Genomic DNA, 13,973 nt, shown 5'->3' on the forward strand with positions numbered 1-13,973 from the left:
ATCTTGTCTTAGGGCACCAGTGTGGTAGAAATAATATGGGCACTAAAGTTGGATCATATCATGTCATATCCCCATGCTACCACCTAAGTATCCACATAGGATTAGGCTAACTATTCAACTTCTTTCAATCTCAATTTGTTTTTTACAGATAGTAAAAATGAGAATAATTGCATCTACTTCTTGAGTTGTTTTTTGTGAGTTAAATGGAAAAGTGCCCAGATTGTGCAGTGCTGAGTAGGAGTGTGTTCTGAGTACTTCCAGGGCCCCTTCCCATCCTACATCCGTCCCCTCGGTGAGCATGCAGCTTTTTGGGGAGTCAAGTGTGCACACTCATCTCGCTGCTCTGACTCCGTGTGCAGGTGTGCTGACTTGCTCCTCCAGTGATCTGGACCCAGTGATTTCCTCTGTCCTCCCTGTGCTAGTTTCCTTTGTGATGAGGATTGTGGGTATTCTGAGGTCTTGATTTTTCAGGAAATGTACATCAGTATCTCACCCCAATCTTCAGAAATGAGCCAAGAATGAAGTAGGGGTGCTGGGGAGCTGCTTCAGTACATGTCACTGAGAATGGCAGCCTCATTTTATTGGCCTTTTCCAAAATTATTTATCTTTTCCATTAATTTGCGCCAATGCCATTCTGGCTTTATAGTTCATGGAATTTTCAAACTGTAATTTTTCTTAGTATTATAAAGGTGACAGTGATTTACAGAGATCTATGTTTTTATCTCCATTGCTGTCATGTAATCTAGTGCCTTGAAGACACTTTTAATTTGCTCTTCACATCTGTTTCTTAAAAAGTGGATCTGTACAATGTCATAAAATTAGATTCTATTTAAGACCTGGCACATGGCTGCCAGTCTCCCCCTTGCCAAGACCAAGCCCCTTCATTCACACCAGTAAGAGCTACTTTTGTTTGACTGGACTATGTTGGACATATTAGCAAGAGCTCATCAGATCTCAGTTAAAGGCTAATCTCAGTTCAGGATAAGAAGTTTGATGTTTTCAGTTAAAAACTACAGAAGGCTTAGAGGAAAATTGGAGATACGAGATAGTGATCAGCAGACACAACAGTTTTCTACCCGAGAATGCCAGTGATTGGAAAATAGAAAATCAAGTTGGTGACCTAGAAACCAAGATAGGATTAAAAAATGTCACCTTGGTAGGGGGTCCTAGAGATAGAGAGACAAAAAGAAATAGAATTGGGATTTTTTTTCTCCCTTCCAACAGATTATAAAGGTGTGGGATTTGATAACTTTGAGCTAGTCTCCTGGTGAGTTGAGGCAGATCCCATTTCTACAAAGGTCCATTATCCCCAGCAACGCCAAAAATATGCAGCTCAGGAGACCAGTAGCAAAGCCATCAAATTTTGCTTCTGATGTACACTGGTTCAATTCTTAGGGGTAAAAGGTTTTTTTTTTTTTTTTTTTTTTAAGCCATGCATTTGTTTGTTGGTGGTCTTGGATAACCTATAGACAAATGTCTGAACAGTTCTGAACAGAACAGGCAGCATGTAATTTAAAATACCATTTACCCCAAGAGGCAGCTGGTCTCTGTGGAAGTCTGATTTCCTTTATTGTCCCTTCTGAAGCTGAATGAAGGTAGTATAATTTGAAGATAAAGTTGAACTGAAATTGTAGAAACATTTGGATACATAAAAGCCTTTAATCTGTTCTAATGTGGAATTTGGTTTGCTTTTTTTAAAAAAAGTACATGCAGATATTTAACAGAATTTTTATAAAAATCTGTCTTGAACAAATATGTCAGAGAAAAAGAGGATTATTTCATTTGATGGTGCAATGATTAATCCTACCACCTGGGTTAGCCAAGTGAGCTTCCCAGGAGATTGCTTCTGTAGCCTTGAATTATGTATGAATATTGCAGACTGATGAGATATAACCTTCCAAGGAAATTCATTTATATAACAGACAAATCTTTAATAATGTTTCTGTTTCCTTTGAACACCTAACATTCATTCTAAGTGTTCAGAAAAGCATTGTCTTTGTAGAGATTACGACAATTTTTTAAATGTCAGATCAGACATACCAAATTGAAATTAAAACATGGTCATTAAAGAAAAGTTTGTTGAAGACTTTAAAGTGCAAATAGTCCCTCAGTAGCTGCCGGGAATTGGACCCTCCTTGGATACCAAAATCTTTAGTTGCTTGAGTCTCCTATGTAAAATAGCATAGTATTGATATATACACTACATTCATTCTCTTATAGACTTTAAATCATCTCTAGATTACTTATAATAACCTACTACATTTTAAGTGCTGATTAAATAGTGTCATACTGTTTGGCCTCACTAGTCACATTGAAAGTATATGCAACTTTTTTATTTCTTGCAGTGCTGGGACTCAAACCAGGACCCAGTGCATGCTGGGCAAGTGCTCTACCACTGAGCTGCATACCCAGATCCACATTATACTGTTTTCCTTAGAAAACAGCAAGGGGAAAAATAAAGATCCATTCATGGCCAGTAAAGACCCAAGTTTCTCTTGTTTGTTGTTTTAATGTATTCAATATTGCAGTTCATTGAATCCAAGGATAAGTAACTCAAGGGTACAGAGGGCAGACTGCACAGTCAAACGTGTGTTGTGTTCCATGATGAAAGCAGAGCAATGGCTGAGGGGCCAGGACAAAGAGTAGGGTTTGACACAACCTGATGACTAAGGAGCTAGATGTCAACACCATAGTTACAGACTTTCCACCTTGCATTATAGGACTAAAGTTTGTTTCCGTTTGAACTTAAATAATGGATTTGATTTTGTTTTCATAGACTCTTTGCATAGATCTCTACAGTTGATAGTTACTTTAACTGGTGACTTAATAAACTAGGGCATTCATTTAAAATGTTTATGTAGCCAGGCGTGGTGGTGCACACTTATAATCCCACACTTGTAGTTGGGAGGCTGAGACAGGAGGATTGTGGTTTGCAGACAGTCTCAGCTAGTGAGGCCATTTGCAACTCAGTGACACCCTGTTTGAAAATAAAGAATAAGCTGGGCGTGGTGGCACATGCTTGTAATCCCCGAGCTTGGGAGCCGGAGACAGGAGGATTGCGCTGGTTTGAAGCCAGCCTCACTGGCTTAAGAGACCCTGTTTCCAAATAAAAATATAAAATAGGTCTGGGAGTGTAGCCTGGAAGTAGAAGGGTTCCATCCCCAGTACCAGCAAAAATAAAGAAAGAAAGAATATTTTTAAAAATAGGGTTGGGGGTATAGTTTGGAGGTAGAGCGCCCCTGGATTCCATCCCTAGTACGACAAAAAAATAAATAAATAAATAAAATGTTTATGTAAGCACTAATCTTCATCTACGCAGAGTGTAGGGTGTACTACCCTGGTCCTGAAAGAGTTAATAAACTAGCTTCCACTTTGCTTAGCTCCCTGCAGTAATTTGGCACCTGTCCCAGACCAAACCCCAAAGGTAAAGGTCAAGGTGCAGTGGATGTCAGGGTGCAGAATTCAAGCCTTTTCTCATAGCTTGCCCAATCTGGCTCTGCAGAACTCAGTGGAATCTGTGGTTCGTCAGAGTTTCAGAGCATGATTAACAGACTCAAGGGGACCCTGTGAACATTCCTTTTAATGGGGAATTGTGTGAGTGAGTACAGTCGGTGAGTCTTTGCTATTTCTTGCCTTTTAGCATCCCTGTTTTGTTTTTCCAGGCCCTTGAGAGCGTAGAACTGAGGTACGTGTATGTGGAACAGGCCCAGGGAGTTCCTCATAGGTTAGCAACAGCTGCTTTTTTTAGTAGTTTTCATAATAACTTCCTTTTATTTGTTTGTTTATTTAGTGTGTGTCTGTGGGGGGTGGTGGTACTGGGGGTGGAACCCAGGGGCTTTTCTACCTCCTGGCTATCCTCACAGTCCTAGTTTTATACTTTATTTGGAAACAGGGTCTCATTAAGTTGCTGAGAGCCTCACTCAGTAGCTGAGGCTGGCCTCGAACCTGTGCGAGCCTCCTGTCTCAGCGTCCCAAGCGCTGCAATTACAAGCGTGCGCCACCAGGCCCAGCTAATAACTTCCTTTTAAATAGTCCAAGAGTGGGGTCATCGCAAAAGAACCCTTCACCCACTATTATTGACAAATGAAAAGGAGAGCTTGCTTTTTGTAATAGCCAGGTTAGGGAAAGAAAGGCAAAAAGCAAGATAGTAGGAATTAGAAGCCCCAAACAGCTTTTTAGGAAACCTCCAAAGCTAACTCTAGAACTAGAAGAGAATGTCTGGAGCTTTAATGCTTTTCTTCTCAAAGGAGGTCTGGTATTTTTAAATCACTTTGTACTTATTGCTTTGAAATTAGAAGTAATTTATATTAACTTTACCCAGCAAAGAACATTTTCCCTTCTGAATCATGTTGATTAACTACACAGTGACATACAGTCTTAACACTAAGTGGTGCCAGAGAATATCTTAAAGTGTCCTTGCTAATGCATGAAAATAAGGCCTGTATTAGCTTGGCTCTTACGGTTTTTATATCATAAGAAGCCAGCTTTGTGTGGCTTGATGACTTAAGGCAGCCTATTGAGAGGAGTTTGAGTGCTTTACTATACACGGCCTCCTTCACACAGAATACCCTGTTGGCTGCTCGTAGATTGATTACTTCCCACCCCGCCACTGTCCCTAGGAGCCAGATCCCATAAATGGAACTTCCAGTCCATTGCACACGGCTGGTCTAGAGAGAACTCTGGCTCTGCCTGCTTTGAAAAAAGATTTTTGAAGTTGTACATCCAGTAGATGTCAAGGCTTATTTTTCTGTCCAGACACATGTATAATTTTTATAATTAAATATTGAGAAAAATGTGCTTCCTCTCCTTCAAATCCACTCTCTGAAACCTGTAGGCAGTATATATTCTGAAAGTACATGATCAAAACACTTTTTTTTTCTTTTGAGGAACTGGAGATTGAACCCAGGGGCATTCTACCTCTGAGCTATACCCCCAGCCCTATTTTTATTCTTTATTTTGAAACAGGGTCTCAATAAGTTGTAGAGGGCCTCACTAAGTAGCCAAGACTGGCTGCAAACTTGTGCTCCTCCTATCTCAGCCTCTCAAGCACTGGGATTACAAGCGAAGTCAGGAAAGGCTAGGCTTGGTGGCCAGCCTTTAATCCCATTCTTTGGGAAACTGAAACAAGAGGATCACAGTTTCAAGGACAGCCTCAGCAACATAGCAAGACTCTCAATAACTTAGCATAACCCTGTTTCAAAACAAAAAATTAAAAAATCAGGCTGAGGGTATAGCTCAGAGATAGAATGCCCCTGGGTTCAACCCCCAGTACCATGGGAAGGGAGGGAAGGAACAAGGAAGGAAGGGAGACTTATGAAGGAAGGAAGGAAGAAGGGAGAGAGGGGAAAGAAAGAAATCAGGAAGAAGAGCTGAGGAGTGCGTAATAGTCTAGGAATATTTTTCAATGTCCCCAAAACCTTTATAGATGCCTGATTTTGAAATTATTTTATTAACCAGCCCATTGAGATTTTCTGAATGGACCAGGTCCCTGTATCAGCATTTAATAACAGTTTGATTCCCTTGTATTTCATAGCAGTGGAACTAGCATAATTCAGCAGACCAGGGAGTAGAGAGAATGTTATACCCTGGTTATACAAGATTGGTTATGCCCTGGTTCATGGCCAGCAGGATGTTTCACATTCATTTTAATTGATGAAATTAACTAGAATGAAGAACTTTCTTTTCTATTTGTCTTTTCTGCTACATGATTATAGGCGAAGGTTAATGCTTCTGTCCTGCTGGCAATAAGACCTTCCTGGCCTGAGTTTATCTAAGAAACAAGTTGTTTAAATTTCTTACATAGGTAGTCCAATTTTAGTTTTATTCCTGATCCTTTTTAAAATACTTTTTACTTTGCTATGTAGTAAATACTTGATACTAAAGAAAATACTATATAGAGCAGTATGTGTTATTTACTACGGCCTTAGAGTACAGTCATAGTATCGTAATGTTTATGGTAAGTGTGCTCCAAGTGCTTTACTAAATACTTGAGTATGTTTAGCCTTAACCAATCAAGCATTTAATCCTCAAGCTTCTTCTAAGTCTACTTCTACTAAGTCTGATTCTCAATGTGTATGAATCAAGGTAAGTAAAGTATCAGACAGAATGACATCCTTCCTTGTGTTCAGTTGTGACTACAGAACTACTTATTTACATTATGGAATTATATGTCTTCTACAACTCTACATTTTAGCAGCGCTTTTGACTACCAGGTGGTTTGATTTCTTTCAGTCATGTGACCCAGGAAGCGACAGAGGAATTATCTCCTCTGGATCCAAGAACTGTTGTGAAACAAGATGGCGGGAGCTGCACCTCGGTCACACCATCGCTGCCCCCACCTGACCTGGAAAGGGAAGAGGAAAAAGAGGATTCGTCAGATCCTACGGACCTGAACCCCTGTAGTGCAACATACAGCAACTTAGGTAAGTACAAATGTCATATAAAATAGTATTTAAACCTTACCTTTTTATGTACTAGACAAACGTTCTGTTTTCCTGGAGAGATGGTTTTTATTGCTCCATGGAGCAAAAGTTGGACAACTAGAGTTATAAATTTTAACTCAAGATCAGGAAAAGAAGAAAAAAGCCCTTGTGTTTACTAGACTTTTATTATATACCTGCTACCATGAGCCCTGTGCCATGTGCTAAAGATGCTGACATCATCCCTCCTTTGGAGACTTACCTGGGGAGAAGGAAGTGAACTTGTTAACAAATTCAGTACTATATGATAAATATAGATATAGAGCTGCACCTAGGAAAGGTTTTATATTACACAGGGGAGGGTGTTTGAAGATGCCTTCCTAGATATAACTCCTGAACTGATTTAACTAGTTAATATAGGGAAGAAAGAGTGTTCCAACCAGAGGCAAAAATATGAGTAAAAACCATGGAGATACAAAGTAGCTTGGTGCACGTGGATGCCACAACCATGTAGTGTTGCTGAAGCTGAAGCAGAGAGTTGACATGTCAGGCTAAAACCTTTGACCTTTTGCTGTTTGTGATAGTGAACTATCAAAGGGTTTTAAACAGATATAACATGAATGACTTGTAGTTTAAAACATCTGCTCTGCAGGCTGCCCTGTGAGGATGTATTCTTTGGTAGCAGAAATATGGTATTGGAATACTATTGCAGAGCCATAGTATAGGAGGAGGGAGACAGATCTGAGGGATACTGAAACAGTAAAATATATAAAGTAAGATGATGTGAAGAATCTCTGATATATCCCAGATTTCTGGCCTGGATAAAGCAGACTGTAAGGAAGTAAGATCCCTGTCACTGGAGGTGTTGGCAGAGGCTAACAGACTATCTCTCAAAGTTGCTGTGAAGTGGCGCACGCTTGTAATCCCCGCGCTTGGGAGGCGGAGACAGGAGGATCGCACAGGTTCAAAGCCAGCCACGCTGGCTTTAGAGACCCTGTTTCCAAAGTTTTTTTTTTTAAAAAAAAGTATAAAATAGGTCTGGGAGTGTAGCCCGGAGGTAGAAGGGCTTCCAGGAACCCCAATACCACCAAAAAAAAAAAAAAAAAAAAAAAATTTTGCTGAGATAAGTTTTATCAGAGGTCCTGCCAATGCAAAGATTCTTTAATTCTCTGTCATCTTCACTCCTCTTCCTTAAATGCCCAGTGACTTCTGATCTGTCTATCTCTCTCTCTCTCTCCTCCCCCTCCCCTTGAGCATCATACAGTTTCCTTCCTTCTGAAAGGAAAAGCTCAGGAAAGAATACGAATCTCTCAGTGTCCTTCTCTTGTGGAGTCAGGAGAGAAATGAGTAGATACTTGAAAGATGCTTAGAAACCACTGACCAATCCTTGGACCATCTGGAAACCACTGGCGTGTGGCATTGAAGCGTTCTTCTACCTGGTTTCTTATCTCCTTTCTTCTTTGTCTTTTTCCTCCATCAGGTTACTTTAAGGAAAAATCATCGGAAGATCAGCTAGTAGACTTGGAAATAAGGTAGTCCTTAGGAAGGCAAAACTGAAGCAATACTGTAGGAGAAATGTTCTAATATCTTCTTTTTGGAAGCTCAATTATAACAACCCACATATAGTTGAAAATACATTCTCCAAGTAAAAGACTTTCATTCTAAATTCCAGTAGCCTTATATGATTTGAGAATATGGGAAAGCATATGACAATTTACCTAACCAACCATCCTGGACGCTATTTTCCAGTTTGAGTAGGCTTTAGAGTCAAAATACCTTATTGCACTTTTCCCATTGCTTTATGTTTTATAAAGCACATTACAAGATGAAATTTTTACTGTTTTATCGACTAAATGCCCTCAGACAGCATAATATATCAGGAATTATATCCTAGATATTTTATTATACTAAAATTTATTTCACAATGGCCTCAGGAAAAAATATATAATGATTTTTACTAATTGTGTGCCACCTTATGGCTTTTTCCTTTGTGCTGGCATTGAACCCAGGGTTGTTTCACCTCTGGGCTACACCCCCCTCCTTTTTTTTTTTTTTTTAAAACAGGGCCCCACTAAGCTGTTGAGGCTGGCCACAAACCTGCAATCCTCCTGCTTCAGCTTCCCAAGTATGAGAATTACAAGCATGTGCCACCACACCTAACCATCTCAATTTTTAAAATTTCCTTTAGTCAACATTAATTAAAAGTGATTTTTTTTCATCTTATTGTCTCCTCAGTTACAAAGATTTGTTGAAAACATAGAACACTGCCTCTATGAATATTCTCAATGCCTTACACTTATTAATTCTTTCAGTCCTCACACCACCTTAGATCTGTTGTCCTCGTCTCTTCAGATCACGACACAGAGAGCTGTGCCCAGAGTCGTAGAACCAGTAAAAGTTGAACCAAGGTTTCCACCTATGAGCCAGCTGCTCATAGCCACTAGACTATAATGATGCTCTTTTGTGTGTGTGTGTGTGTGTGTGTGTGTGTGTGTGTGTGTGTGTGTGTGTGTGGTACTGGGGTTCCTGGAAACCCTTCTACCTCTGGGCTACACTCCCAGACTTATTTTATATTTTTATTTGGAAACAGGGTCTCTTAAGCCAGCGCGACTGGGTTCGAACCTGCGTGATCTTCCTGTCTCTGCCTCCCAAGCACTGGATTACAAGCATGCGCCACCACGCCCGGCTCTAATGATGCTCTTAATCATTAAATTCTTGTAAAGGACTGAAAGGTGTCTCCACCCCATACTCTTATTTTACTTCTTTTTTTTTTTTTTTTTTGGTACTGGGAATGGAACCCAGAAGGATTCTACCTCTAAGCGACACCCCAGCCCTATATTTTATTCTTTTTATTTTGAAACAGGGCCTCACTGAGTTGCAAAGGGCCTCACTAATAGCTGAGGCTGTCCATGAACCATGATCCTCCTGTCTCAGCCTGCCAAATGCTGGGATTACAAGCGTGTGCCACCACTCCTGGCTTGCTTTACTTTATTATTTATTTATTTATTTATTTATTTTGTGGTACTGGGGGTGGAACCCAGGGGCGTTTCTACCTCGGGCTATACTACCAGACCTATTTTATACTTTATTTGGAAACAGGGTCTCACTAAGTTGCTGAGAGCCTCACTAAGTACCTGAGGCTGGCTTCAAACCTGTGTGATACTCCTGTCTCAGCCTCCCAAGTGCTGGGATTACAAGTGTGCGCCACCACGCCCAGCTTTACTTTTTAAAGTATATAATAATGCCTGTAAAAATGTTAGCTAGTCTTCCTTAAGTATTAAGTGGCTATGAACTTGACTGCCAAGGTTTGTTATATGGTTAGTTGCTCCTTTGGAGAGGTGTAATAAATAGGATTGATTCCATCAGTTCTACAAGCTGAGAGCTTTAAATAATTTTTGTTTTGTTGTTATTCTTCCTACCAAAACAAGTATTTTAGGTGATATTTGGAACTCTCATTTTGTAATACTTCCAACAAATCATTTGCATTTAGTTTTAAACCACCCCTTTTGAGTAATATTTTTAATTTAAACCTCTGGTAATTTTTTAAAATGGTGCATTTGGTGTGTTCAGAAACTAAAGGGAAACAAAACTTTGCAGTACAATAGCTTTAGATCCTTTTACATACTCTAAAGTCATTCCATAAAGACCACTCTTCTTTCTCTTCTGTTGTTTTTTTTTTTTTTTAAGTAAGGCAGAAGATGGATAGACACATACATAAGAAACCAAGACTGTGGAGTTTACTTCTGAAAATTATTGTAAAGTGGGCCTACAAAGCAGTGTAATACAACAAGAAAAAAGATGGGCTGGCGGGGTCAGAAAATCCAGCTGTCTCACAGCTGCGTGACTGCCCACCTGCATGTCTGTGCCTCCGCTTTTAAATCCCTGAGCTTCACCTTCCTCATCTGAAAGGGGGGAGTGGCAGCATCCGCGTTGTAGGGCTAGTGAGGCAGGAAATCTGAGTTCTCGTATTTCTTAACATAATTCTGAAGCTAAGTTAAAAAATTCATGCTTAGCTGGATTGTTAGGGGTTTTATTTTTTTTGTACTTTTACTGGTGCAATTTAATTATACATCATAGCGAGATGCAAAGTGATAGAAACATACGTGCCCGTATCACTTGGTGTTCCCATCCCTCAGTATACCCACCCTCAGCTCCCCCTCCTCCTCACCATATACGACAGACATTGGTAGTGAAACCTTCTTGTGTGGACTTAACCTCATGTGAACTGTTCCCTTCCTCAATCCTCATTCCCCCTCCCGGCCTCCCTTTCCCAATCCCCTTCTACACTACCATTCTACTATTTTCTCTTTATTGTCTGAAGTCCCTTTTGCTTTTTATTTTTGTTCTTGCTTCCACATAATGAAAGAAAGCATATGACCTTGGCTTTCTGGAGTTGACTTGTCTCACTTAGTTTCATTAATAATACTCTCTAGTTTCATCCATTTTGCTGCAAATAACATAATTTTGTTCTTTTTTATGGCTGAGTCAAATTCCATTGTGTATATATGCCACATTTTCATTTTCCATTTGTCTTTTGATGGACACCGAAGTTGATTCCATGATTTGACTATTGTGAATTGTGCTGCCATAAACATGGGTATGCATGTATCACTATAGTTTTTTTTTTTTTTTTTTTTTTTTTGGCGGGTCGGGTCTGGGGATAGAACCCAGAGGCATTTGACCTCCGAGCTACACCCCCTGCCCAAGTTTTTATTCTTTATTTTGTTTTTTGGTTTTGGTTTTGTTTATTTTATTTTATTTTATTTTATTTTATTTTATTTTATTTTATTTTATTGGTGGTACTGGGGTTCCTGGAAGCCCTTCTACCTCCCAGGCTACACTCCCAGACCTGCTTTTTTATATATTTTTATTTGGAAGTAGGGTCTCTTAAGCCAGCACGGCTGGCTTCGAACCTGCCCGATCCTCCTGTTTCCACCTCCCAAATGCTGGGATTACAAGCCTGCGCCACCACGCCCAGCTATGCATCACTATAGATTCTAACATCAATTCTTCTAGAAAGATACTCAAGAGTGGTTTACGGCTGGGTCACATGATGGCTCCATTCCTAGTCTCCCAAGGAACCTCCACACTGATCTCCATAGTGGCTGTACTAATTTACAATCCCACCAATAGGGAATAAGAGTTTCTGTTTCCCCACATCCTCATCAGCATTTATTAATGATGATTACCATTCTAATTGGAGTTAGATGGAATCTCAAGGTAATTTTGATTTGCATTTTTCTGATTGGTAATGATGTTGAACATTATTTCACATATTTGTTGGCCGTTTGTATTTTTTCTTTTGAGAAGTGTCTATTCATTTCTGCAGCCCACATTATAATTGGGTTGTTGTTGTTTATTTTGTGTTAAGTTTTTTAGTTTATTATATATTTCTAGATATTAGTCCTCGATCAAAGGAGTGTCTGGAAAAGATTATTCTCCCAATTTGTAGGTTTTCTCTTCGGGCTCCTGATTTTATCTTTCACTGTACAAAAACTTTTTAATTTTATGGCATCCCATGTATTGACTCTCAATCCTGAGCTTTAGGGGTCTTGTTGAGGAAGTCTCTACCAATGCCTGTATGTAGGAGAATTGGACCTCCACCCTATCCTAGTAATTGCAAATTTTCTCTTTTAACTTGTATGTCTTTGATCCATCCTGAGTTGATTTTTGTGCAGGGTGAGAGGTGAGAGTCTAATTGAGAGAAAAAAAGCCTTTTCAACAGACAGGATAACTGAATAACCTTCTGTAGACTCTATTAGGTTTTAGTGATACACTACCCAATACAATAACCACTAGCCACATATGGCCATTTAAATATAAATTTATTAAAATATAAGTAAAAATTTAGTTCCTCAGCCTCACTGGCAGCATTTCAAGTGCCCAGTAGCCACATGTGTCAAGTAGCTACTGTACTGGACAACACAGCTGTGAAAGATTCCCATTGTCCCAGAAAGTTCTATTAAACAGTCCTATTTAAATAATTGATTATTTGGGAAAACTATATTGTCTTCTATGTTACACAAAATTAATATTGGGCTTTAGGCAACTCAACAACTCCTCTTGAAGTTTGCCTTTTTTTTTTTTTTTATGGTACTGGGGTTCCTGGAAACCCTTCTACCTCCGGGCTACACTCCCAGACCTATTTTATATTTTTATTTGGAAACAGGGTCTCTTAAGCCAGCACAGCTGACTTCGAACCTGTGTGACCCTCCAGTCTCCACCTCCCAAGTGCGGGGATTACAAGCGTGTGCCACCACGCCCGGCTGAAGTTTGCCTCTTAAAGAGTAACGCCATTACTCTGGATGTTGTCATATGAGATCACTAAATGGACTCTGACCTCTAATACCTAATTCCTCCCCAAACTGGATTTTATAGGGTGTCTGTCACCCAAAATGATTCTCCAGAAAAGCAACAGACTGACCTTTTTAATCAAACCTTCAATATTTTCCCGTGTTTCTTATGCCTATTTCAAAATTGTTTGTATGTGGCATATCTGACTACCTTATTAGTCTGCTAAAATCAGGAACACATAAAGAGCTCTACTCTGTTGGGAATAAGGTGGTGACTTTAGCTCTTCTTCATTCACTTTGTACCTACGTATTCTACATCACTTCTTTAAAAGATCTATCCAATCTCCCTTTACTCAGCAGCTATGGGACTTGCTCTTCTTTCTATATACTACAGCCTAGCACGTTATCTAAAATACATAGGAGGTGCTAAGAATGTGTTTGAATGAATAAGCTAAAAGTGGCTGTTATGTTTGGCTTTTTAAGGCTCCCAGATGAGGGAAACCCGGCTCTTCTCAGGAAGGTCCATGTAGGAAAATTCCAGTTCATAGTTTATGTGCACCATTAATCGGGTGGCTTTTTTCTTAATATGGGACTTAGTCCATGAATTTCCTAGTTAAGAAATCATATAAGGCTTGCCGTCATTTCATCTGTCTATGTCCTCCACAAGAAACTCTCCACATTTCTCATTTTATTTATTTTTGAGCATGTACTTAACACTTCACCCTTCAAAAAGGAAAATACCCAGCATATTCTCTAGACCTTCCTTTTGCAGTATGTTGATTGTCAGTGTTATATTTTAAGGGGTGGATATACTTAAAAGAATGTCAGCAGATGACTTGGTGATGTGGTAATTATAAATAATGTCACTAAAAATGCCAGCTTTTTAAAGTTATTCTGAAGAGTATATTACCATTCACTCCTTTGCTCAACCAATAACTACTGAGCAGACACTGTCCCACACGCTGCAGAGTTAAGGAGCGGAGCCAAAGACTAAAGATTGCGGGGTTTTAGGTTGTCTGGGTTTGTTTTTTTTTTTTTTAACAAGGATGACAGCTTTGAACATTTGTTTGAGCATTTGTTGTACTTCCTAAAATTGCAGTTACTTCTATTTTAAAAGAAATCATAAAGTATGTCTCTAAGTTAGCAACATTCACATTTAAAAATAGTTTCTTAAATCCTGGAATTAGTTGACAGAGTGCAGTATTCAAATTACAGAAATAACTTACCCCCAAGTAAATAATCTGTTTTTGGAGGTTTTCCC

The 13,973-nt window shown here is 39.4% G+C and overlaps 1 protein-coding gene across 1 annotated transcript in view; it reads left to right on the plus strand.

Annotated features, from left to right (window-relative positions):
• Positions 1-13,973, plus strand: part of PEAK1 (pseudopodium enriched atypical kinase 1) — a gene marked incomplete at its 3' end in the record, with an annotated part of 61,817 nt that overhangs the window by 18,016 nt on the left and 29,828 nt on the right. The window contains exon 2 of the mRNA XM_080691136.1: positions 6,232-6,422. Coding sequence (XP_080547262.1) covers positions 6,232-6,422 — 191 coding nt within the window. The remainder of the gene's footprint in view (positions 1-6,231; positions 6,423-13,973) is intronic.

This window comes from Muscardinus avellanarius (genome assembly GCF_963383645.1).
Source record: "Muscardinus avellanarius genome assembly, chromosome: 3".
NCBI classification, from domain to species: domain Eukaryota; kingdom Metazoa; phylum Chordata; class Mammalia; order Rodentia; family Gliridae; genus Muscardinus; species Muscardinus avellanarius.